Genomic DNA, 25,423 nt, shown 5'->3' with positions numbered 1-25,423 from the left:
AGACGAATCTCAAGGTTGTATAATCTATGCATACTTTGATAATAAATGTATTTTGAACTTTGTACTAGAGTCTAGAGCTTCCTATGGCAGCTCGTTCCACGTACCCACTATCCTCTATGTGAAAAAGTTACCCCTCAGATCTGCTTTAACTCTTTTCCCTCTCAACTTAAATCTACATTCTTGGGCTGTATCACTCTCTAACTCATTTTCCCTTACCCTGTGAAAATGATTGTGACTTTTCCCCTTATACAAGACTCTCCTGACTTGAAATGCCTCAACATCAAGTCAATCCATGGCCTCTTATGCTCCAGGGAGAAACAGTCCCAGCCTATCTAGACTCTCCTTGTAATCCAAGCCCTCCAGTCTCAGTAACATCTTCATGGTTTTTTATTACCGGACCCTTTCCAGCTTAATTACTTCCTTCCTCTTGCTGGGTGACCAGACAGCACAGAATACTTCAAGTATGGCCTGGCCAATAACTTGTCAATCTCCCTGAGGTCACTTGGTTTTAGGAAGACTGAAATCAGTAGTTTTATTCTACGCTCTCTGCAACAGCTCAGTGAAGAGCAGAAAGCATCTTTGCTGTTGAAAATGTAGTTTCTTTGTATTCTAGTCTTAGGATGGGATCAGGAATTCCAGATCAGATTTATTTCTATTAACTATGGATGTAGGGTATTAAAGGATAAGTTCCTATAAAACACTGGAACTTTTTCACCACATTAAAGATGCACAGCTTGGTGTTTAAGAGAGATGTTTCTAATTTCCAGTAAATTAAGGTAAGGCTTGTTTGAAGCATTCAATCCAGGTTTCTCAGATCAGTGATCGTTTTAGGTACTTACTTGCTGTAGAAAAGTTCTAAAGTTCAAACTTCAAAGTAAATTAATTACGTCACCATATACAACCCCAAGATACGTTTTCTTGTGGGTATATATGATAAATAGAAGAAACACAATAGAATCAATGAAAGACTGCACCCAACAGGACAGACAACAACCAATGTGCAAAAAAAAAGAAAATTGTGCAATTATAAAAAAAAGAGAAAATAATAACTAAATAAGCAATACATTTTAAGAACATGAGATTCAGAGATTCTTTCAACAGGAGATAAGATTGTAAAAATTTGCTTGAGAAAATACAGTAATTAATATCTGCAAAGTGTTACTTGGATGAAGGCAAAATGTGTGTGCCATTTGCAACCAATATTGGATAATAAGTCCATTGTACTTGCAATGTTGGAAACTATTGACTATTTTTAAAGTTCAAATATTTATCAAGTTTTACAGAAAGGCCCTTGGGCATTCAACAGCACAGGGACATTCTAAATTAAAATCTTTTCTCATGAGGCTTGTATATGATTCTGAAGGATCTGTTTATTGTAATCATCTTGAAATTATTATCTTTAAAGGTCATTCCATTTCAGTGCCAAAAGCAAATATAAAATTTAATTAATTTCTCGTTCACTTTTTCCAAGAGAATACCAGGAAGCAAAGTACCCAGAATCTGTTTTTGCTCCATTGCTGATTTAATTAATTGCCCAACGTCAGAGCTGAAGATCACTTATAAATGACCCAATGCACACTCTATACAAAGAATTAACTGATATACTTTCCAAAAACAATGTTACAAATGTCTGTTTTCTAAAAGAGAGTGTCTGTAAATTGCCATTGGCAAAACCTTTACTCTTCTAATGCATTTTGAATCCTGAATTGCAAGTTTGTAGAGCAGGAAACTTAAACATAGAACAGAACAGAACAGCACCAAACAGAAACATTCGGCCCACAACGTTGTGCCAATCTTGATGCCATATTAAGATTGGACTTTTGTACAATCTCCCCGTGACCGCAAGGGTTTCCTCCGAATGCTCCGGTTTCCTCCCACATTCCAAAGACACATAGGTCAATATTAGTAAGCTGTAGGCGTGCTAAGTTGATGCCGGAAGGATGACAACACTTGCAGGCTACCCAGAACAATCCTTGGTGATTTGATTTGACACAAATGATGCATTTCATTCTATATTTCAATGTCATTCGTTCATTCATTATGTGCCTTGTTGTATGAAGTGGGCGATCATGGTCTTGACCATAATTATTATGCCTCATAATTTTATCAATTCTCCCTTGCAGTATCTAACACTCTGGAGAGAACAATGCAAGTTTGCCCAAGCTCTCCTGATAGCTGATACCCTCTAATCCAAGCAGCATTCTTATCAACCTCTACTGCACCTGTTCCACAGCCATTAAATACTGAAGATTATCATCCAACTTCTATAATATCTGGATGAAAATATTACACATTTGCAACATTCCCTCTTATTTTTTTTAACAGCTGCACGGACCAACCATTGCTTTGAGCAGGAAATGTTTACCAGCTCTGAAAAATGCATGGCACTTAAGTGTTTTTATTGTAATATGACTAGATGGCATCAGCAGTCAGTGGTCTGGTGGTTTATTAACAATGAACTACCAACTTCCATTCTGGGTTTATTGTTACAATTTGTAACAGTGTTGTAACTTAAAACACTGAAAATGTAAATGCGTTAAAGCTCAAAAATTCTAAAATGTTTCAAATAACATTAGAAAATTTATGGATTTTATTCATTAACTAGGTGGCAGGGTAAAGATGAATCTCTAACAAAGGAGGAGTAAGTTGCTCCTTCCCTCTGTAAAATACAGGTCACCTTTGGGCAAGCTGCTTAAGCTGCTGAACACAACTCCCCCCCCCCCCAATCAGGGTCACGTGAAGTCATGGGATTGTGTGGTGGATGGTTGTATGAGCAGCTGGTGCATATCATTAGAACATAAGACCATAAGATATAGGAGCAGAAGTAGGCCATTCAGCCCATCGAGTCTGCTCCACCATTTAATCATGGGCTGATCCAATTCTTCCAGTCATCCCCACTCCCCTACCTTCTCCCCATATCTTTTGATACCCTGGATAATCAAGAACCTATCTATCTCTGCCTTAAATGCACCCAATGACTTGGCCTCCAGAGCCGCTCGTGGCAACAAATTCCACAGATTTACCACCCTCTGACTAAAGTAATTTCTCCACATCTCTGTTCTGAATGGACATCCTTCAATCCTGAGTCGTGCCCTCTTGTCCTAGATTCCCCTACCATGGGAAATAACTTTGCCATATCTAATCTGTTCAGACCTTTTAACAATCAGAATGTTTCTATGAGATCCCCCCTCATTTTCCTGAATTCCAGGGAATACATCTCAAGAGCTGCCAGATGTTCCTCATACGGTAAACCTTTCATTCCTGGAATCATTCTCATGAATCTTCTCTGAACCCTCTTCAATGTCAGTATATCCTTTATAATATAAGGAGCCCAAAACTGCACACAATACTCCAAGTGTGGTCTCACGAGTGCCTTATAGAGCCTCAACATCACACCCCTGCTCTATATTCTATACCTCTGGAATATTTGCCTTCTTCGCCACCGACTCAACCTGGAGGTTAACCTTTACGGTATCTTGCACAAGGACACTCAAGTCTCTTTGCATCTCTGCATTTTGAATTCTCTCCTCATCTAAATGATAGTCTGCCCGTTTATTTCTTCCACCAAAGTGCATGACCATATACTTTCCAACATTGTATTCATTTGCCACTTCTTTGCCCATTCCTCTAAACTATCTAATTCTCTCTGCAGGCTCTCTATTTCTTCAACACTGCCTACTCCTTCGCCTAACTTTGTATCATTGGCAAATTTTGCCTCAAATCCACCAATCCCATAGTCCAAATCATTGACACACATTGTAAAAAGCAGCGGTCCCAACAACAACCCCTGTGGAACATCACTGGTAACCAGCAGCCAGCCAGCATAGGATCCCTTTATTTCCACTTTCTGTTTTCTGCCAATCAGCTGATGTTCCACCCATGCTAGTAACTCCTCTGGTTATACAACCACTGATGTCAAGCAGACAATCTCTGAAGAGTATTGTTAATGGCCGGGGTCACTCATCTTGTAAAGACACTGCCCAGAAGATGGCAATGGCAAACAACTTCTGTAGAAAAATTTGCCAACAACAACCACGGTCATGAATAGGCCATGATCATCCACACCATACGACATGGCACTTAATGAATGAATGAATTCATTAATTATAGGGTATTTCACAATTATATTAACAGTGATTTCAAAATTATATTAGCATAACTTCAAAATATTATTAACATTATATAAAATGAAATTCCAGCTGCATGGCAACAAAGGCTATGTGCGTGGGGGCATTTCAGTTACCATGTGGCCGTGTATCCGTGCAGCTTAGCAGGAACAGGGAGCTGCATTTTCATGATTGTGCTTTATCATTTTGCATTTGCAATTGATGGCCCTCACCAAACAAGCAGCAATGTGGTTCCAAAAGATTAGTAGCTCCCAAGTCCTTTCATTGTTGGTGTAGGATCAATGTTAAAGCAAGGGTTCCCAACCTAGAGTCTATGGACCCCCTTGTTTAATGATATTGATCCATGGCATAAAAACGGTTGGGAAGCCCCGTGTTAAAGGATAGTTGATGAATAGGACAGAGTCAATGGACTGAAGGCCTGTTTCTATGCTGTACCTCTCAATGAGATTAAAAGATTAGCTCTATTTGCCTAACATACATTGAAGCATCGAAATATGTAGTTTTGCTTCAATGACCAACACAATCTGAGGGTGTGCTAGAATCAGCCCACAAGTGGCACCATCCTTCCGGTGCCAACGAAGCATGCCCACAGCTTACTAACCCTCACCTCTTCATCTTTGGAATATGGGAGGAAATTGGAGCGCCCGGACAAAACCTACATAGTCATGATGATAATGTACAGATAGCAGCGGGAATTAAAACCGCACCAGCCACTGCACGAACTGTCACTGAGCAGCTCCACCCTGCTCAGAGCTAAATGGGAAATCAAAAGGCTGAGAAAGGTGCTGTTTCCTGCAGAAAACAATCTCTTCCTGAAATTCTGGTGAATTCCAGGCAGTTCTTTAGTAGCTGGGCACGTGGGCAAGTGGTTAAGGTGTTCGTCAAGTTACCTCAAGGTCGCTAGTTCGAACCTCAGCTGTGGCAGCGTGTTTGTGCCCTTGAGTAAGGCACTTAACCACACATTGCTCTAGTGTCTGTGCGAGGAGTGGCGCCCCACACAGACTTCCAATCTGCGCCTTGTAAGGCATGAAAATGCCCAACGTGGGCCTCTCATGATCTGAGTCGACTTCCTCCCCCCCCCTTTAGGAGCAGATAAGTGCGATGATTGTATTCTTCCTATCACATGATTTCATTGTATATTTGTAAAAATCCACCTTTAAACATGGTAAAGTATATTGTGTAATGATTCCCCACTTAACAATGTGTATCGCAAATCTTCCAATGTTAGTTCTGCAGCAGTGTGGTCCTCAACTTCTAAAAACAATATTCTATTATCTTTGTTCTATATTTAATGTTTTTATAATATTTCAATAATCTTGTATATTTATTGGTAGACTAAGCACTCCTGTTCATTTAAATATGTCATTACGGGTTAAATACATGAATTGCATACATCATCACACTACTACGTGATGCATGTGCGTCTCGGGTAAAGTAAACACAAAGTGAGACCCACATTCCAGACTCCCATATCTTCCTTCGAATTAGTTTAATTCAGAGGAATTAATCAGCTCCTGTAAAATGCAGTTAAGAAGGGGTTGGAAACTTTGTTTGCCTGAATCTTCGTAGGAAGTGGAGGCGCTGCAGTGACTTCTTGTTCAGGGAGGTGATATTACAGGACCAGGTGAGGTCATCCATTATGTGCGTTTCCAGGAACCTGCTGCACTTAACTCACTCTATGGAGGAGTCATGTTTTTGCAGAGGGAAATGATTTGTCTGCACCTTCCTGAAGTCCACAATGATTTCCTTTGACTTCTTCACGTTCGGGCCTAGGTTGTTCTTCTCACACCAGTCCACCAGCTACTTCACTACCTCTCTATACTCCATCTCGTCATCGTTCTTGGTAAGGCCAACCTCTGTTGCATCATCCGCAAACTTGACGACACAGTTTGACTGGATTCTACGACACAGTCATGCGTCAGCAGTGTGAACAGCTGCGGGCTGAGCACACAGCCTGGGGGAGCGCCAGAGCTCAGCGTAATGGGATGAGAGACGTTGCTGCCCACACAGACTGACTGTGGCTTTACCGGTTAGAAGTCCAGTATCCAGTTGCAGAGGGTGGTGTTGAGACCCAGCGACAACAGTTTCCCCACTAGTTTCTGGGGCATGATGGTGTTGTACGCTGAACTGAAATCTATAAACAGCAGTCTGGCATATGAGACCCCATTTTCCAGGTGCATCAGGACAGAGTGGAAGGCAGAGGCTATTCCATTATCAGTGTACTCACTGGAATTCAGACGAGTGACCTCATTGAAACCTTTTGAATATTGAAGCGTCTCGATAAGGTACATATGGAGAGGATGTTTCCCGTGGTGGGGGAGTTGAAGACCAGAGGACACAGCCTCAGAATACAGGGGTGTCCTTTAGAAAGGAGATGAGGAGGAATTTATTTAGCCAGAGACTGGTGAATCTGTAGAATTCTTTACACAGGCGGCTGTGGAGGCCAAGTCATTGGGTATATTTAAGGTGGAGGTTGACAGATTCTTGATTAGTTAGAGTATGCAGGGATACGGGGAGAAGGCAGCAGAGAGGGAATGGTGGAGCAGACTTGACAGGTCAAATGACCTAATTCTGCTCCTATATCTTATGGTCGTATGATAAGTTTTTTTTACATGGTGAGTGGTAAGTTTATGGAATGCTCAACCAGGGGTGGTGGGAGGGGCAGATACATTAGGGACATTTAAGAGACTCTTAGATAAGTAGATGGATGAAAAAAAAAATAGAGGGCTATTTGGGAGGGAAGGGTTAGACTGATTTTAGAGTAAGTTAAAAAGTTGGCCAGCATTGCGGCCGAAGATCGTGTACTGTGCTGTACTCTTCTATGTTCATAAAGGTAAACTACTTGAGCAAAGTCCAAAAAAAAAACCAAACTGCTGGAGGGACTCAGGGGACAGGCAGCATCTGTAGAGGGAAAACCACAGTCAACATGTCATGTTAAGACTCTTAAAGTGAACCTGAAACATTGAATATCTATTTCCCACCACAGATGCTGCCTGACCCAGTGAGTTCCCCCTTTTTTGTTGGTCTTCATTGTTTCGTGTCTAAGCCTCCCTAAGATTTTAAGTTCTTGATCTGGGAAATAGCTCCAAATCAACCCAACCTATTGCAAAGTTTAAGGGACAGCTTCTTCCCCTCTGCCATCAGATTTCTGAATGGACATTGAACCCATGAACACTAACTTACTAAGTTTTTTCTCTTTTAGCACTATTTATTTAATTTAATTCTTTAAAAATGTATATTTACTGTAATTTTCAGTTTTTTATTATTATGTATTGCAATATTAGGTGGCAGTGGAGATATGTCTCTACCAAAGGAGGTGTAACTTGCTCCTTCTCGCCGCTAGCCTGCAGGTCACCCTTGGGCAAGGTGTAGTACCTGTGTAGCTCCCCCACCCCGATCAGTGTCACATGAAGACATGGGAGCAGGTGGTGGATGGTCGTATGGGCAGCTGGTGCATATCACAGGTCCTGGTTATGTGACCACTGACACCAGGCAGACAATCTCTGAAGAGTATTGATAATGGCTGGGGTCACCCATCTTGTAAAGACACTGCCCAGAAGAAGGCAATGGTAAACCACTTCTGTTGAAAAATTTGCCAAGAGTAATCATGGTCATGGAAAGATCATGATTGCCCACATCATACAACACGACACATAATGATGATGACTGTAATATACTGCTGCCGCATAACAACAAATTTCGTGGCATATGCCAGTGATATTAAACCTGCTTCTGATTCTCCTGACAGTTTTGCGTCAGAACGTCATTCGATGGATAAACATCTGCAGTTTCTCTATCCAGTTCTAATCTACTTCACCAGTTTCCAGAAGTATAAATTTAGATCAAGGCTACATCACGGAACCCAAAGGTTTTAACAGCTGTTTATTAATATAAAGCTAATAATTGACTGTGCTAGGAAGAGATTAGTCATCATAGATAGAGGAAATGCTGGAAACAGTAATGAAGGCAGCTGTGCTGTCCGTATTTAAAGGTGATAAAGAGGATGCAGAGTTCGGGCAGGATTATTAAGAATGCCGCCAGGTGGCATGATAGTGTAGCAGTTGGGGTAATGACTTACAGTGCCAGAGATCAGGTTCAATCGTCTGTAAGGAGTTAGTGCGTTCTCCCCGTGACAGCGTGAATTTCCTCTGGGTGCTCCAGTTTCTTCCCGGTTGGAGGGTTAATTGGGTGTACTTGGGCAGCACAAGCTAACTGGGCCAGAAGGGCCTGTAACTGTGCTGTATTTCTAAATAAATAAACATTACCGGCAAAAAGGTGTTGGTTTGTCTAGACCAAATGATGAAAAATGAAGATGTATAAGATGAGAAAATAGTTTTATCAAGCTAACATCATATGAAATTCTTTTCCCTTTGTTGAGTGACGCCAAGAAAATAAAATTGCAATTCTATCAGCTCCGATTTTATACTTGAAGACAGAATAGAGGCTTATGGCAGGATCCTGAACCATGTGGAGGAACAGAGGGATCTTGGGGTCCACTTCCATAGATCCCTCCAAATTCCCACTCAGATTGATAGGGTTAGAGGCATAATGGCCATCATTAGTCAGGGGATTGAGTTTAAGAGCCACAAGGAAATGTTGCTGCTCTATACAACTCTGGTTTGACCACACTTGGAGTATTGTGTTCAGTTCTGCTCACCTCATTATAGGAAGGACGTGGAAGCTTTAGAGGGAGTAAAGAGGAGATTGACCAGGGTGCTGCCTGGATTGGAGAGCAAGTCTCATGAGGATGGGTTTAGTAAGCTGGAGCTTTTCACTTTGGAGTGAAGGGGGATGAGAGGTACCTGTATAAGATGCTAAGAAGCATAGATAGAGTGCACAGTCAAAGACTTTTTCCCAGTGTAGAAATGCCTAATACAAGGGGACATAATTTCATAGGGTTTGGAGGGATGTCAGAAGTATGTTTTTTACACGGAAAGTGGTGGGTGTGTGGAACACCCTGCCAGGGGTGGTGATCAAGGCAGATATATTAGGAACATTTAACAGAGTCTAAGATAGACACATGGATAATAGAAAAATGGAGGTTGTGGAAGGGAGGGGTTAGATTGGTCTCAGAGTAGGTTAAAGGGCCAGCACAACATTGTGGACTGAAAGGCCTGAACTGCACTGTACTGCTCTGTATTCTATTTAATAGAGGTGCAAACTCAGAGGATTGAGAATCTCACCATTATTTATGTATTAAGCATGAAATAGGTCGTTCCAGCCCTTCGCACCAAACTGCCCAGTTTAACCCTAGCCTAATCACAGGATAATTTACCATGACCAATTAATCTACCAACCCAGTACGTCTTTGGACTGTGGGAGGAAACCCACATGGTCATGGGGAGAACGTACAAACTCTTTACAGGCAGTGGCAGGAATTGAGTATTCCACTGTAATGTAACGGTGCTGCAGCTTCAGTGTATCCTGGTGCTACTCCTGATTCCAATGTTCTCATGAATCAGTTGGAAATCCGAGGGGAGAAATGGTAGATGGAATTAAATCCATAGAGGTGTGTGGTGGTGCACGTTGGGAGGTCAGATGTGAGAGTGAATGTGTGCAGTAAATTGCACAACTCCTAGGAGCATTAATGTATAGAGGGATCTTACAGCGCAGAATCTTTGTAAATCTCCACTCCACACACCCACCACTCTCTGTGTGAAAAAAGAACAATCCCAACTCCACCCTCCCCCCCACTTCATGTTTCCTCCTTGAAATTTTGTTGTTGTTATTGTGGTCCAACTCTTTGTGACCTCATGGACGCAGGGTTTTCATGGCAAGGTACAGAAGCAGATTGCCAGGCCCTTTTTCCGCACAGATACTGCTGCTGTCCAGGTTGGGACCTGGCTGGGTTTGAACTCAGAACCATCTGCCTTGAAGTCCAGAACTGATCCCACTACACCACCTGCTGGCCCTCTCATAGCAGCCATTTCCACCCTGGGAAAAAGTCACTGCTTGTCCACTGTATCTACACTACATATTATCTTGTACACCGCAGTAGTGTAAGGGTTCGTGCAACACTATTACAACTCACGGCGTTCTCGACTTTGGAAATCGAATCCAGCGCCATTCTGTAAGGAGCCTCAGTATGTCTTCGCTGTGGAATACGTGAGATTTTCCCTGGGAGCTCCAGTTTCCTTCCACAGTCCAAAGACGTACCGGGTGAGTTAATTGGTCATTGTAAGTTGTCCCGTGATTAGGTTAGGGTTAATTGGGGTTATGGGGTTGCTGCGGCGGCTCAGCTCAAAGAGTCGGATAGATGTATTATATCACTAAGTAAATAAAATCAAGTCACCTCTCATTCAAGAGGAAGTTTTTGAAGAGTATTTTTTCCAAATCATATGTTCTTGGTTCTGTTGTGTGTTGCTGCCATATTTTTTTTCTTTTTATATTTGTATATTTATCTTTTCATTCCTGGTGCAGCTTACCAGTTATTTATGTTAGATAGGGTTTCGTCCAATCCTGCACTGACCTCCAATGTTGTAATGCAGTAAAGGTGGATTTAACTATGTTCTGCTCTTTAGTCAGGTGCCAAACTGATGTTCTTCAAAAATTCAGGTTCAAGTTGAAGCTTAACTGGCATTCAACCATACACATGTGTACAACTAAATGAAATAGGCTTCCTCTGGACCCACGTTACAAAACACAGTACATACAGAACACACAGCACCAGCACATTTAGATACAATCTGCTCCACTATATTATAGAAAGCCAGTCAAACCAAGCCCGGCAGTCCTGGTACAGGCCGTCACAGGGGTAACAAAAGAGTTCCAGTATTATAGACATCCTGGTTGATTTTATACGTAAATCACAAAATACACAAAAATCACTCAATATGGTAATCATTCCTCCACAGTACTGTGACAGATGGCATTAAGAGCAGAGGAAACTGATAAGACAGCACAATTACTAGAAGTAAGTGAGAAGAAACTAGTTCCGTTGCTCATAAGATTGAACGCGTGTACAAGTGTTGGATTTTTATAACACAGAATAGTATAGGCCCTTCAGCTCACGATGCCGTACTGACCTTTAAACTACTCTAAGATCAATCAAATACAAAATGCTGAAGGAGCTCAGCAGGCTAGGCAGCATCCATAGAAAGGAATAAACAAGTCGAGTCCCTTCATCAGAAACGTCAACTGCTTAATCCCCTCCATAGATGCTGCCTGGCCTGCTGAGGTCCTCCAGAATTTTGTGTGTTTCTCTGGATTTCCAGCATCTGTAGAGCCTCTTGTGTTTATAAGATCCACCTAAACTTTCCCTCCAACATAGCCCATATTCCTTCATTTTCCTTTCACCTATGCACCCATCAAAATGTCACTTAAATGTCCCTAATGTATCAGCTTCACCACCACCCTCAGCATTGTGCTCCAGGCACTTATCATGATCTTTGTAAAAAGTGCATAGCCTGAGACTTTTTTTCTCAGGGCAGAAATCGTTAATATGAGGGGGCATCATTTTAAGGTGATTGGAGGAAAGAATACTTTGCCTCAGTATTCACCAGTGAAAAGGACCTGGCAATTGTGGGTATAGCTCAGAGCAAACTGAAACGCTTGAGTGTAGAGATAGTAAAAAAGAGGATATGCTGGAGCTTTTGAAAAGCATTAAGTTCGGTAAGTCGCCAGGCCCTGACAAAATATACCCCAGGCTACAGTGGGAAGCAAGGGAGGTGATTGCTGAGCCTCTCGTGATGATCTTTGCCTCATCAATAGGGATGGGTGAAGTACCAGAGGATTGGAAGGTTGCAAATATTGTTCTCTTATTCAAGAAAGGGAGTAGAGATAACCCAGGAAATTATAGACCAGCGAGTCTTACTTCAGTGATGGGCAAGCTGTTGGAGAAGATTCTGAGAGGCTGGATTTATGAGCATTTGGGGAGACATAATCTGATTAGGGATAGTCAGCATGGCTTTGTCAAGGATAGGTCCTGCCTTACAAGCCTGATTGAATTCTTTGAGGAGGTAACAAAACACATTGATGAGGGTAGAGCAGTGGATGGAGTGTATATGGATTTCAGTACGGCACTTGATAAGGTTCCTTGTGCGAGGCTCATTCAGAAAGTATTGAGGCATGGGATCCAAGGAGACTTTGCTTTGTGGATCCAGAATTGGCTTGCCCACAGAAGGCAAAGAATGGTTGTGGATGGTTCACATTCTGCATGGAGGTTGGTGACCAGTGGTATTCCACAGGGATCTGTTCTGGGACCCTCATCTTTGTGATTTTTATAAGTGACCTGATGAAGAAGTAGAAGGGTGGGTTAGTAAGTTTGCTGATGATAAAAAAAGTTGGGGATGTTGTGGATAGTGTGGAGGGCTGTCAGAGGTTACAGTGGGACATTGATACAATGCAGAACTGGGCTGAGAAGTGGCAGATGGAGTTCAACCCAGGTAAGTGTGAGGTGGTTCATTTCGGTAGATCAAATTTGAAGACAGAAAAATCATTAATGGTAAGACTCTTGGTAGTGTGTAGGATCAGAGGGATCTTGGGGTCCATGTCCATAGGACACTCAAAGCTGCTGCACAGGTTGACAGTGTTGTTAAAAAGCTGTATGGTATGTTGGACTTCATCAACCGTGGGACTGAGTTCAAGAGCCGTGAGGTAATGTTACAGCTATATAAGACCTTGGTCAGACGCCACCAGGAGTACTGGGTTCAATTTATGATCATGTGGGTAGCCAGAGGCTTTTTCCCAGGGCTGAAATGGCTAACACAAGGGGGCATAGTTTTAACGTGCTTGGAAATGGGTACCAAGAGGATGTTGGGGTAAGTTTTTCACACAGAGTGGTGGGTGCATGGAATGCACTGCCGGTGTTGGTGGTGGAAGCAGTTACAATAGGGCATTTTAAGAACCTCTTAGATAGGTACATGGAGCTTAGAAAAAATAGAGGGCGATGCGCTAGGGAAATTCTAGGCAGTCTCTAGAGTAGGTTACATGGTCGGCACAACATTGTGGGCCGAAGGGCCTGTAATGTTCTATGTTCCATGTTCCATCACACACTGATCAGAATAATGCCCTGCGTAAAATAAAGTTCCCGTCTCCAATCATCTGGTGCATTTTCCAATTAACGAAAATAATCCATATCTTGTTATTAAATGATTCTTCAGCACGAATAACATAACCGAAATATGGGCTGGTGCTGAGCTGGTTAAGTGCAAGTCCTATTGCGTGTTGTGTTTGAGATTTGTTTGGAGGCGTCCTAAAGACCCTGAGACACATTGAAATGATTTTGAGAAAGCTTCCAGTAACTGGGAGGGGTTTCTTCCAGCAATGGGGTTTGTATGCCAGGACATATGTGCTGTAGATTTCCATGTTCTATGTTGTGCACTCATTGAGAGACACAGCATAGAAACAGCTCCTAACGAATCCTGACGAAGGGTCTCGGCCTGAAATGTCGACTGCACCTCTTCCCAGAGATGCTGCCTGGCCTGCTGCGTTCACCAGCAACTTTTCTGTGTGTTGCTTGAATTTCCAGCATCTGCAGAATTCCTGTTGTTTGCATAGAACCAGCTCCTTCAGTTCGACAAGTCCTTCCAATCAACATGCGAGTAGATTGGAAAAATCAAGTCGGCACTGGATCTCAAGAGAGAGAATTTGTAGAATGTCTGCGAGATGGCTTTTTAGAACAGCTTGTTGTTGAGCCCACTAGGGGATCGGCTGTACTGGATTGGGTATTGTGTAATGAACCGGAGGTGATTAGAGAGATTGAGGTGAAGGAACCCTTAGGAGGCAGTGATCATAACATGATTGAGTTCACTGTGAAATTAGAAAAAGAGAAGCCGAAATCTGATGTGTCGGTATTTCAGTGGAGTAAAGGAAACTACAGTGGCATGAGAGAGGAACTGGCCAAAGTTGACTGGAAAGAGACACTGGTGGGAAAGATGGCAGAGCAGCAGTGGCTGGAGTTTATGTGAGAAATGAGGAATGTGCAAGACAGGTATATTCCAAAAAAGAAGAAATTTTCGAGTGGAAAAAGGATGCAACCGTGGTTGATAAGAGAAGTCAAAGCCAAAGTTAAAGCTAAGGAGAGGGTATACAAGGAAGCAAAAATTAGTGGGAAGACAGAGGATTGGGAAGTCTTTAAAACCTTACAAAAGGAAACCAAGAAGGTCATTAAGAGAGAAAAGATTAACTATGAAAGGAAACTAGAAAATAATATCGAAGAGGATACTAAAAGCTTTTTCAAGTATATAAAGAGTAAAAGACAGGTGAGAGTAGATATAGGACCGATAGAAAATGATACTGGAGAAATTGTAATGGGAGATGAGGAGATGGCAGAGGAACTGAACAAGTATTTTGCATCAGTCTTCACTGACGAAGACAGCAGGACACCGGACACTCAAGGGTGGCAGGGAAGAGAAGTGTGCACAGTCACAATTACGACAGAGAAAGTACTCAGGAAGCGAATAGGCTGAAGGTCGATAAATCTCCTGGACCAGATGGAATGCACCCTCGGGTTCTGAAGGAAGTAGCTGTGGAGATTGCGGAGGCATTAGCGATGATCTTTCAAAAGTCGATAGATTCTGGCATGGTTCCGGAGGACTGGAAGATTGCAAATGTCACTCCGCTATTTAAGAAGGGGGCGAGGAAGCAAAAAGGAAATTATAGACCTGTTAGCTTGACATCGGTGGTTGGGAAGTTGTTGGAGTCGATTGTCAAGGATGAGGTTACAGAGTACCTGGAGGCATATGACAAGATAGGCAGAACTCAGCATGGATTCCTTAAAGGAAAATACTGCCTGACAAACCTATTACAATTTTTTGAGGAAATTACAAGTAGGCTAGACAAGGGAGATGCAGTGGATATTGTATATTTGGATTTTCAGAAGGCCTTTGACAAGGTGCCACACATGAGGCTACTTAACAAGATAAGAGCCCATGGAATTACAGGAAAGTTACATACGTGGATAGAGCATTGGCTGTTTGGCAGGAAACAGAGAGTGGGAATAAAGGGATCCTATTCTGGTTGGCTGCCGGTTACCAGTGGTATTCCACAGGGATCAGTGTTGGGGCCGCTTCTTTTTACATTGTACATCAACGATTTGGATTGTGGAATAGAGGGCTTTGTGGCTAAGTTTGCTGACGATACGAAGATAGGTGGAGGGGCCGGTAGTGCTGAGGAAATGGAGAGTCTGCAGAGAGACTTGGATAGATTGGAAGAATGGGCAGAGAAGTGGCAAATGAAGTACAATGTTGGAAAGTGTATGGTTATGCACTTTGGCAGAAAAAATAAACGGGCAGACTATTATTTAAATGGGGAAAGAATTCAAAGTTCTGAGATGCAACAGGACTTGGGAGTCCTCGTACAGGATTCCCTTAAAGTTAACCTCCAGGTTGAGTCGGTAGTGAAGAAGGCAAATACAATGTTGGCATTCATTTCTAGAGGAATAGAGTATAGGAGCAGCGATGTGATGCTGAGGCTCTATAAGGCGCTGGTGAGACCTCACTTGGAGTACTGTGGGCAGTTTTGGTCTCCTTATTTAAGAAAGGATGTGCTGACGTTGGAGAGGGTACAGAGAAGATTCACTAGCATGATTCCGGGAATGAGAGGGTTAACATATGAGGAACGTTTGTCCGCTCTTGGACTGTATTCCTTGGAGTTTAGAAGAATGAGGGGAGACCTCATAGAAACATTTCGAATGTTAAAAGGCATGGACAGAGTGGATGTGGCAAAGTTGTTTCCCATGATGGGGGAGTCTAGTACGAGAGGGCATGACTTCAGGATTGAAGGGCGCCCTTTCAGAACAGAAATGCGAAAAAATTTTTTTAGTCAGAGGGTGGTGAATCTATGGAATTTGTTGCCACGGGCAGCAGTGGAGGCCAAGTCATTGGGTGTCTTTAAGGCAGAGATTGATAGGTATCTGAGTAGCCAGGGCATCAAAGGTTATGGTGAGAAGGTGGGGCAGTGGGACTAAATAGGATAAAATGGATCAGATGATAAAATGGCGGAGCAGACTCGATGGGCCGAATGGCCTACTTCTGCTCCTTTGTCTTATGGTCTTATGGTCTTATGGTCAACAGCCATGTAGATTCAGATTCAGAATCATCTACTTATCATGTGTACATTGAAACATACAGTAAAAAGCATCATTTGCGTTAACAATCTAAGGATGTACTGGGGGCAGTTCGCAAGTGTTGCCAGGTATTCCATCACCAACACAGTGTGCCCACTTACACTATTCCTCACCATACCCATAGAATATAGAACGTAGAACAGTACACCATTGGGTAGGCTATTGGGCAGGCTATTGGGCCTGCAATGTTGTGCCAATCTTGATGCCAATTTATATTAAATGTCCTCCTCCCATGTATCACCATATCCCTCCATTCCCTTCATATTCATGAGTCTATCTAAAAGCCTCGAAAACTCCACTAGATGGCCCAATTTCACTACTCCCCTGGTAAACTCTGCTTGACTGCCGGATTTCATTACTACCCTTAGTAAACTCCACTATACTGCCTGATTTCACTACTGTCCCTGGTACACTCCGCTACATTGCCCGATTTCACTACTACCCCTAGGAAACTCCACTAGACTACCCAATTTTACTGGTACCCCTGGTAAACTCCGCTAGACTGCCTGATTTCACTATTACCCCTGGTAACCCATTCAAGGCATCTACATTCTCTGTGTAAAATAAAACTGTCCTTCATGTCACCTTTAAACTTTCCCCTCTACCCAAAACAGTATGTCCTCTGGTGTTCTACCCTGGGACAGAAGATTCTGACACTGCCCCAAATATCTCCACATACTCCCACCAGCTGCCTCAGATTCTAACATGCATCAACTCTCTAAAGGTAATTTACGTCAGTCAATTAATTTCCTAACTTGGTCAAAGGCTTCAAGGTACATTTTAAAGGAAGAGGGAGAAGTTGAGAGACAGAGAGGTTTAGGGAGAGAATTCTAGGTGGTAAAGTTTTGGTGGTAATAATATCCATTTGTGCCAGGTCTTTCACTGGTATTTCTCTCCTTCATCTTCATTTTTGCTCACCAATTACTCCTGAGGGAGAGAACTTGAGAGGAAGGGGCTTCAAGGAGTTCAGGAGTGCCCTTGGAGGAGGACAACCTGGGCCTGAAAATTACACGTGAAAAATCTCCTATTTCTAGAGTGCAATACTAATGGGTTGGCTCCACATCAGATTGAGCCACTCCAGAACCTAGAATGGGAAGGTCCGGCCAAACTCATTCTTGCATTGATATGAATTGTCTTTGGGAGTGACCTCAGGGAATTAGCACTGGGAATAACCAGTGAGAGTGGTCATTGAGAAGTAATCCTGGGGAATAATGAATAGCCATTAAGAATGATAAATGGCCTTTTGGGACTACTGAATGGCCATTGGGAATGGTGAATGGTCTTTGGAATGTTGAATAGCCTTTGGGAATTATCAGTGGAATTAAACTTGAGAATGACCACTGGAGAATTGCCATTGGAAAATGGTCCTTGGATAACCACTGGAAAAGTCAAATGACCATTTGGAGTGACCACTGGAATGAACTCTAGGAATGACCATTGGGAATATTCAATTGAGAAGACAGTAGAGAAAAACTTCTAGGAATGTACTTGGGAAACGCCTTTGGAGCGATCTTTGCCTCCGTAAGTTTCTACACGGGGCATCGCCACTTGGGTGATTGCCGAGTGCCGGCAGCAGACGCCCGGGGACCCGCCCTCCATGCCCGGCTACTTACTGCGGACTGCCCGGCCGTGGCCGTGGTCGTGGTGCGCGGAGAGCGGCAGATCCCGCGACATGGTGTCGGTTCCCTCTCGCTGTGCGCGGACTGCGGCCGCTCTGCCGTGCTCTGTTTGCTTTTCACCCTGCCTTCCACCTGCGCCTCTCGCCGCCTGTTCTCACGCCCTGCCCGCGCTGTCAACAAACAAACAGAGAGACGGACAGCCCAGCGACCGTGACTGAGGGAGGGGAGCAGGGCGGCCCCAGAGTCATCTGCAGAGTGTTTTGTGTTTACGGCCCCAGGGCGCGAGAGACGGGGTCGTGGGTGGGGGAACACCAGAGACAAGGGAGAGAGAAAGAGGTAGGGGTACATGGGGAGAGAGTGGGGAGACATGAGGGTGGGGACTTACAGCGATGTGAAGAAAGTAGGGGATGGAAAAGAGGGAGAGGAGGGTGGAACAGAGATGGAAGGAGGGGGATTTACAAAGACATGGAGAGAGTGAGGAGGCCTTACGGAGACATGAAGGGAGAGGGGGGGAACTCAGAGACGAAGAGATGGGGGGAACTTACAGGGGCATGAAAGGGGTGACGTGGAGGGTGGGCAGTGTGAGAGTGAGGAGAAAAGGAACAGGGTAAAGAGGGTAAAAGGATAAAGGAAGGGTGTTGTTTGTTGAATGGAGAGAGAGAGACAGAGACATTGGGAACTGGGGAAAGCGGACAGGGAAGTGGAGAATTTAACAAAGAACTTGTAATACGGGGCAGTAACCGTTGTGCAAGAGCCACAGTGGTATCTTAACTAAACATTAATACAGTACATTGGCGCGTGCGGACTCAGACGGGAGCCGCCAAAGGGTTACCATGGGAAGGCACCTTACATAGTAATGTTTGAGTGTCTCGTTTGAAAGAATTAGGTTGGGAGAGGAAATCCAACTGTAATATCTTTATTGAATCTTAAACTCCAAGACATATTGCTTCAAAACTGCGATGGGAATACCGCTGCATTTTTATATTTTGAAGGTGTCCGACTGAAGGTACCAGCGCCAAAAGTGACCCTTTGGCCCATCTCTAGTATTCTTTTATCCACTTGCCTAGCTAAGAGCCTCTTAAGTGTCCCTAATGCACAGTATCTGCCTCTACCACCAGCCATGACAGCACCTTCCACACACCTACCACTCGCTGTGTTTAAAATTTACCTCTGACATCGCCTCTCTTCTCCCCTCCAATCACTTTAAACTTATGCCCCCTCCTATATGCATCCTGGGTAAATGTCTCTGGCTGTCCACTCGATCTCTGCCTCTTATCATCTTGTATTGAGTCTCCTTTTATGGTCCTTCGCTCCAAAGAGAAAAATCTTAGCTCACTCAATCTATCATCATAAAACATGTTCTCCAATCCAGGTGATTTAACCCAGATGGTAAATTTTCCCTGCATCCCCTCTCTAAAGCTTCCATATCTTTCCTTTAAAACTATAAACCCAGCCTTTTCATTCTCTCCTCGGTAAGACACTCCACCTAGGTACCATTGGACATAGAACATGTTATGCCAACCTTTTAATATACTCCAAGATCAATTTAACACATCTCTTCCACATGGCCCTCCATTTTTCTTTCATCCATGTGCCTGACTAAGAGTCTCTTAAATATTCTTAATGTATCTGCCTCTACTACCACCCATGGCAGGGTGTTACACACACTCACCACTCTCTGTGTAAGGAATTTACCTCTGATAACACCCCCAATACTTTTTGAAAGTTCAAAGTAAATTTGATGATCAAAGTACATAGATGCCACCATATACAACCCTGAGATTCATTTTCTTGTGGGCATACTCAATAAATCCATAGAACAATAACCATGAAAGACTTCCCAACTAGGGTGTTCAACCAGAATGCAAAAGACAACAAACTACAAATACAAAAAGAGGAAATTATAATGAATAAATAAGCAATACATATCGAGAACATGAGATTGACGAGTCCTTGAAAGTGAGTCCATTGGTTACAGGAATATTTCAATGTTGGGCAAGTGAAGTTAGTTCAAGAGTCTCCAATTACCTTAAAATTCTGCCCTAGAGAAAAAAGTCTCTGGCCGTCGACTCGATCTATGCCTCATATCATCCTGTACACTCTATCAAGTCACCTCTCATCCTCCTTTGCTCCAAAGAGAAAAGCCCTCACTTCCTCAAGCTGTCTTCATAAGACGTGCTCCCTAGTCCAGACAGCATCCTAGTAAATCTCTGGGTGGATCTGCTCTGCATCCCTCTCCTGGGATGAAGGCTTACTGTAATAAACAGCTAGGAGCAGAGAGAGCATAGGGAAATCTCCTACGAGGCCAGTCTGTCCCTGATGTGCTCGTGCTATTACTGTTGGTACTGGGGAGGTGGAGCAGGTTGGGACTTCAAACCAGAGCTGGAATATTTACTGGAGTATAGAAGAATGAGGGATGATCTTATAGAGGTGTATAAAATAGACAGACAGTAGAGTAGTGGTTAGCACATTGTATTACAGCACCACCTGTAAAATTGGGGTTCGATTCTCACTGTTGTCTGTAAGGAGTTTGTGCATCCTCCCCGTGATCACGTGGGATTCCTCAGGGTGATCTGGTTTCCTCCCACATCCCAAAGGTGTACAGGTTCAGGTTTGTGAGTTGTGGGTTTACCATGTCAGCGCCGGAAGTGTGGAGGTACTTGCAGTCTGCCCAACACCATCCTCGCTGACTTGATTTGGAAGTGTGCTGAGGAGGCAGTGCCAGGACTCGAGGGACTGAGTTATGGAGTGAGGATGAGCAAGTTGAGGCTTTCTGAGGCAGGTCCATGGATAGGAAAAGTTTAGTGCAGGGGTTCCCTACCAGGGTCCAAGGGGCTCTCCGTTAATGGTAGGAGTCCATGGCATAAAGAAGGTTGGGAACCCTTGGATTAGGGGGACATGGGCGAATGGGACCAACTTAGATGGGAATCTTGGTGGGCATTGACCGGTTGGGCTGAAGGGCTTGCTTTGTGCTATGTGTCTCTATGGTAGGCATCTAGTAGCATTATCACTCCAAGCAGAAAGCTAGTCCTGAGTACTATAGATGTGTGACTGAGTTCTTCAATATATCACACATTGGTTAATAAATAACTAGTAAAGGCAAACAGGTTTACTGAAAGTTATTGCAAGACAATATTGTCATCAAACGGAATAGAATTAGCACTTGGAATCAGAATTGGATTACAGCCTAACGACGATTCCACACCCACTGACATCTGGCACAGGGAAACCTCTTTAATGTTAGACCATAAGACCATAAGACTTAGGAGCAGAATGAGGCCATTCAGCCCATCAAGTCTGCACTGCCATTCCATCATGGCTGATGTATTATCCCTCTCAACCCCATTCAGACTTTGACCCAGTTCAGACTTTATCTGTCAGCACCGCACTCCCAACGTCCTCATCAGAGCTGCACTTGAGCTAACTGACCGATTGCTCAACAAAGAGCATTAAGAAGATACTGTTTTTGTGTCTCATATGTCTCAGTGTTATGCTTTCAGTGCTTATCATACAGTGCACCCTTCCGATCTAAAACAACCAACTTGAGAGGAACTGGTGTAGGGAACAGAAACCATCCTGCGGGATATTTAACTTGGATTTACAGCACAGAGTCAAAGGTCTGAATAGAAGATTAACAAATGGATCCAGTGATACAGGATACCTTTTCAATGCTCTTAAGTCATGTGGTACAGAGTTTCTAGCCATTAACAGTTAGTAATCAATCAATTAATCCTCAGGAAATAATACTTGTGTTAAAGGAAGATCTCTATTTATATCTCACCTCTGGACATTTTGAAGCACTTTACAGGCAAACTGTAATCACCATTAAAGCAGGCAGTGGGCAATTTTCACTTTGCAAAATGACGAGCTTTGTAGAATTCTGAGAGACATAAGCAGACAGCTGGTATCTCTTACCCAGAGTTGGAATATCTAATACTAGAGGGCATGCGTTCAAGGTGAGAAGGGAGAATTCAAAGGATTCAAAGGATTCAAAGGATGTGAGGCATTTTTTTTACACAGAGAATGGAGGGTGTCTGGAATGTGTTACTGGATGACGGGGGGGGCAGTGGAGGGGAGGTGAGGCAGATACGATAAGATAAACACAAAATACTCTGCAGATGCTGGGGTCAAAGCAACACTCACAACACGCTGGAGGAACTCAGCAGGTTGGGCAGCATCCGTGGAAACGATCAGTCAACGTTTCAAGCTGAGACCCTTCGTCAGGACTGGAGAGATTTAAACTTCTTCAGGGTAGGCATACCTCAAAGAGACTTTGCAGCGGAGTAGCAAATTGTAAACACAAAATACTCTGCAGATGCTGGGGTCAAAGCAACACTCACAACACGCTGGAGGAACTCAGCAGGTTGGGCAACATCCGTGGAAGGGTCCTGACGAAGGGTTCCGGCCCGAAACACTGACTGATCATTTCTATGGATGCTGCCCGACCTGCTGAGTTCCTCCAGCGTGTTGTGAGATACGATAAGAACTGTTTAAGAGGCTCTTAGGTATATGAATGTGCAGAGATGGAGGAGTATGGGCCACATGCAGATAAAAGAGATTAGATCAGAATCAGAATCAGGTTTAATATCACTGGCATACATTGTGAAATTTGTTGTTCTGTGGCAGTAGTACATTGCAATACATGATAATAGAAGCTGTAAAATATGGCAATATATATATTTTTTAAAGTTAAGTTAAATAAAGTGCAAAAAGAGAAAATAACAGTAGCAAGGTCATGTCTGTGGGTTCAATGTCCATTCAGAAATCTGATGGCAGAGGGGAAGAAGCTGTTCCTGAATGGTTCAGTGTGTCCCTTCAGGCTTCTGTACCTCCTGTACCTTCTCCCTGATGGTAACAATGAGAAGAGGGCATGTCCTGGGTGATGGGGTCCTTAATGATGGGTGCCTCCGTTTTGATGCACTACTCCTTGAAGATTAGTTTAATTTGGCCCCATTCACTTAATTAGTTCATTGTGGGCAGAAGACCCTGTGCTGTGCTGTTCTATGTTCTAAAATCCTGTAAACATACATTAGGTCCTTTCAATGACCATGTAACCCCCAGCAAATATAGTCGTTCTCAATTTAGGGTGGCACGGTAATGTGGCGGTTAGCACCACCAGTGACTGGGATGCAATCCATACCACTGCCTGTAAAGAGTACGTATGTTCTCCCTGTGACTGTGAGGGGTTCCTCCAGGCGTGCCAGTTTCCTCCCACATTCCAAAGACGTACGAGTTACAGTTAGTGAGCTTTGGGCAGGCTCTGTCGGCACCGGAGGCATGCTGACACTTGCAGGCTGCCCCCAGGACATCCTCAGACTGTGTTGATCGTTAACGCAAATGACACATTTCACCGTATGCTTCGATGTTTCAATGTACCTGTGGCAAATGAAACTAATTTGTTTGAGAAAATGACAAATATCTGATCTCACGCAAACAGGGTGGTGACATTGAGAGAGAGGGCAGTGAAATAGAGCCAGGGGTAAACATATTCTGCTGTACCATCCTGAGATGGGGGAGGATAGAGTGGGGAAGATATTGTAATCAGAACTGGCTGCCACACCAGCTGTGTGGTGGAAAAGGCACAAGAGCGCCTCTATCACCTCAGGATTTGGGGGTCCAAACCGAACTTCCTCAACCGTCTAAGAACTTTCTACAGGGGCACAACTGAGAGCATCCTGACTGGCTGCATCACTGCCTAGTATGGGAACTGTACTTCCCTTAATCGCAGGACTCTGCAGAGAGTGGTGCGGACAGCCCAGCGCATCTGTAGACGTGAACCTCATGATTCAGTATATTTACGAAGACAGGTGTGTAAAAAGGGCCCGAAGGATCATTGGGGACCCGAGTCACCCCAACCATGGTCCATTCTGGCTGCTACCACCCGGGAAGTGGTACCGCAGCATAAAAGCCAGGACCATGAGGCTCTGGGACAGCTTCTTCCACCAGGCCATCAAACTGGTTAACTCACGCTGATTTGAGTGTATTTCTATATTACATTGACTGTTCTATTTATTAGAACTTATTATAAATTATTATGTTTGCACTTTGCACTTTTAGACAGAGACATAACGTAAAGATTTTTACTCCTCGTGTACGCGAAGGATGTAAGAAATAAAGTTAATTCAAATGCTAGTGTTGAAGTTAGCGCAGCGCTATTGCAGCTTGGGGCGTTCTGGAGTTCAGAGTTCAATCCAGAGACTTCAGTAAGGAGTCTCTACACATTCTCCCCATGGAATGCATGGGTTTTCCCCAGGTGCTCCGATTTCCTCCCACAGTCCAAAGACATACCTGGTAAGTTAATTGGTCATTGCAAATTGTCCCATGATTAAGCTAGGGTTAACTGGGGTTGTAGGGTTGCTGGAACGGTGTTACTCAAAGTGCCAGAAGGGTCTACCCGACATTGTATTGCTAAATAAAATCAATAATAAAATAAAATAAATCAGAAGCAGAATCAGGTTTAACATCACTGACATATGTCGCGAAATTTGTTGTTTTACTGCAGCAGTACGTTACAAAACATAATTTAAAAACTATAAATTACACTAAGTATATATAAAGAAAGAAAAATAAATTAAATAAGTAGAGCAATAAAAATAGTAAGGTCATGTTAATGGATTCATTGTCCATTTGGAAATCTGATGGTGGAGGGGAAGAGGCTGTTTCTGAAACATCAAGTGTGTGTCTTCAGGCTCTTGTACCTCCTCCTTGATGGTAGCAATGAGAAGAGTGTCCTGAGTGATGGGGGTCATAATGACGCATGCCACACTTTTCGAGACATGGCCTTCTGAAAATGTCCCCGAAGCTGAGGAGACTGGTGCCCACGATGGAGCTGACTGTTTTCTCCAATCCTGTGCAGTGGCCTCTTCATACCAGACAGTAATGCAACCAGTCAGAATGTTAATCTGCATTGGGTAGACTCTCAGCATTACTGGAAGATGTCTGCAAGCCCACGGAGCCTGCAGCAAAGAAGACTGTATATCTGAAGTTTGGAAGGACCGCAGAAGCCATCCATAACTCTCCAGAAAGGTCACCACAAGAGCCGAGGATCGATCCTTTGGGGAATGACTCTCAGCTGCTCACTGAAGAAGGGCAATTAGACAGAGGACTGTGCTAGTATCAACATGCTCCCAATGCCACCATATCATGTCCCCCACTTACTAGCCCTAACCGGTATGTCTTTAAAATGTGGGAGGAAAAGCAACTGAAGGAAACCCCCGTGGCCACTGGGTACAAGTACAAGGTAGAAGGTCCTTACAGACAGTGGCGGAATTGAACCCAGGTCGCTGGTGTTGTAAGGTGTTACACTAACCACTACACAACAAGCTCCAGTTACAACAGACAATAAGTAGGTAAATAAAAACAGAAAATGCTCATCAGATCAGAGAGCTTCTGTGCAAACAGCAACATTTACCCTCCTCTCCTCTCCACAGATGCTGCCCGACCTTATAAGTGTTTACAACATTTTCTGTTTTTTCTTCAGATTTCCAGCATCTGCAATTGTTTGACAATAAAAGCATGTTAATGATAGCTATATACTGTCAGCAAATAAATTAAAGTGAGGATGAATTAAATTGAAGTTGGTGTGTGTGGAGTAACAATCATTTTGCTCT

At 43.5% G+C, this 25,423-nt stretch overlaps 2 protein-coding genes across 4 annotated transcripts in view; one reads left to right on the top strand and one right to left on the bottom strand.

Moving 5' to 3' along the window:
* Nucleotides 1-18,477, bottom strand: part of rbpjl (recombination signal binding protein for immunoglobulin kappa J region-like) — an 80,820-nt gene extending 62,343 nt beyond the window's left edge. For all 3 annotated transcript variants that reach the window (XM_072244050.1, XM_072244059.1, XM_072244063.1), the window contains exon 1: nucleotides 17,808-18,477. In XM_072244050.1, coding sequence (XP_072100151.1) covers nucleotides 17,808-17,868 — 61 coding nt within the window. In that variant the 5' untranslated portion in view covers nucleotides 17,869-18,477. The remainder of the gene's footprint in view (nucleotides 1-17,807) is intronic.
* matn4 (matrilin 4) overlaps nucleotides 1-25,423 on the top strand; it is a 72,837-nt gene that overhangs the window by 5,572 nt on the left and 41,842 nt on the right. The gene's annotated exons all lie outside the window — the stretch shown is intronic.

The sequence above is a fragment of the Mobula birostris genome, chromosome 2 (genome assembly GCF_030028105.1).
Source record: "Mobula birostris isolate sMobBir1 chromosome 2, sMobBir1.hap1, whole genome shotgun sequence".
Taxonomy (NCBI): domain Eukaryota; kingdom Metazoa; phylum Chordata; class Chondrichthyes; order Myliobatiformes; family Myliobatidae; genus Mobula; species Mobula birostris.
This window is presented reverse-complemented; position numbering and strand designations above follow the sequence as displayed.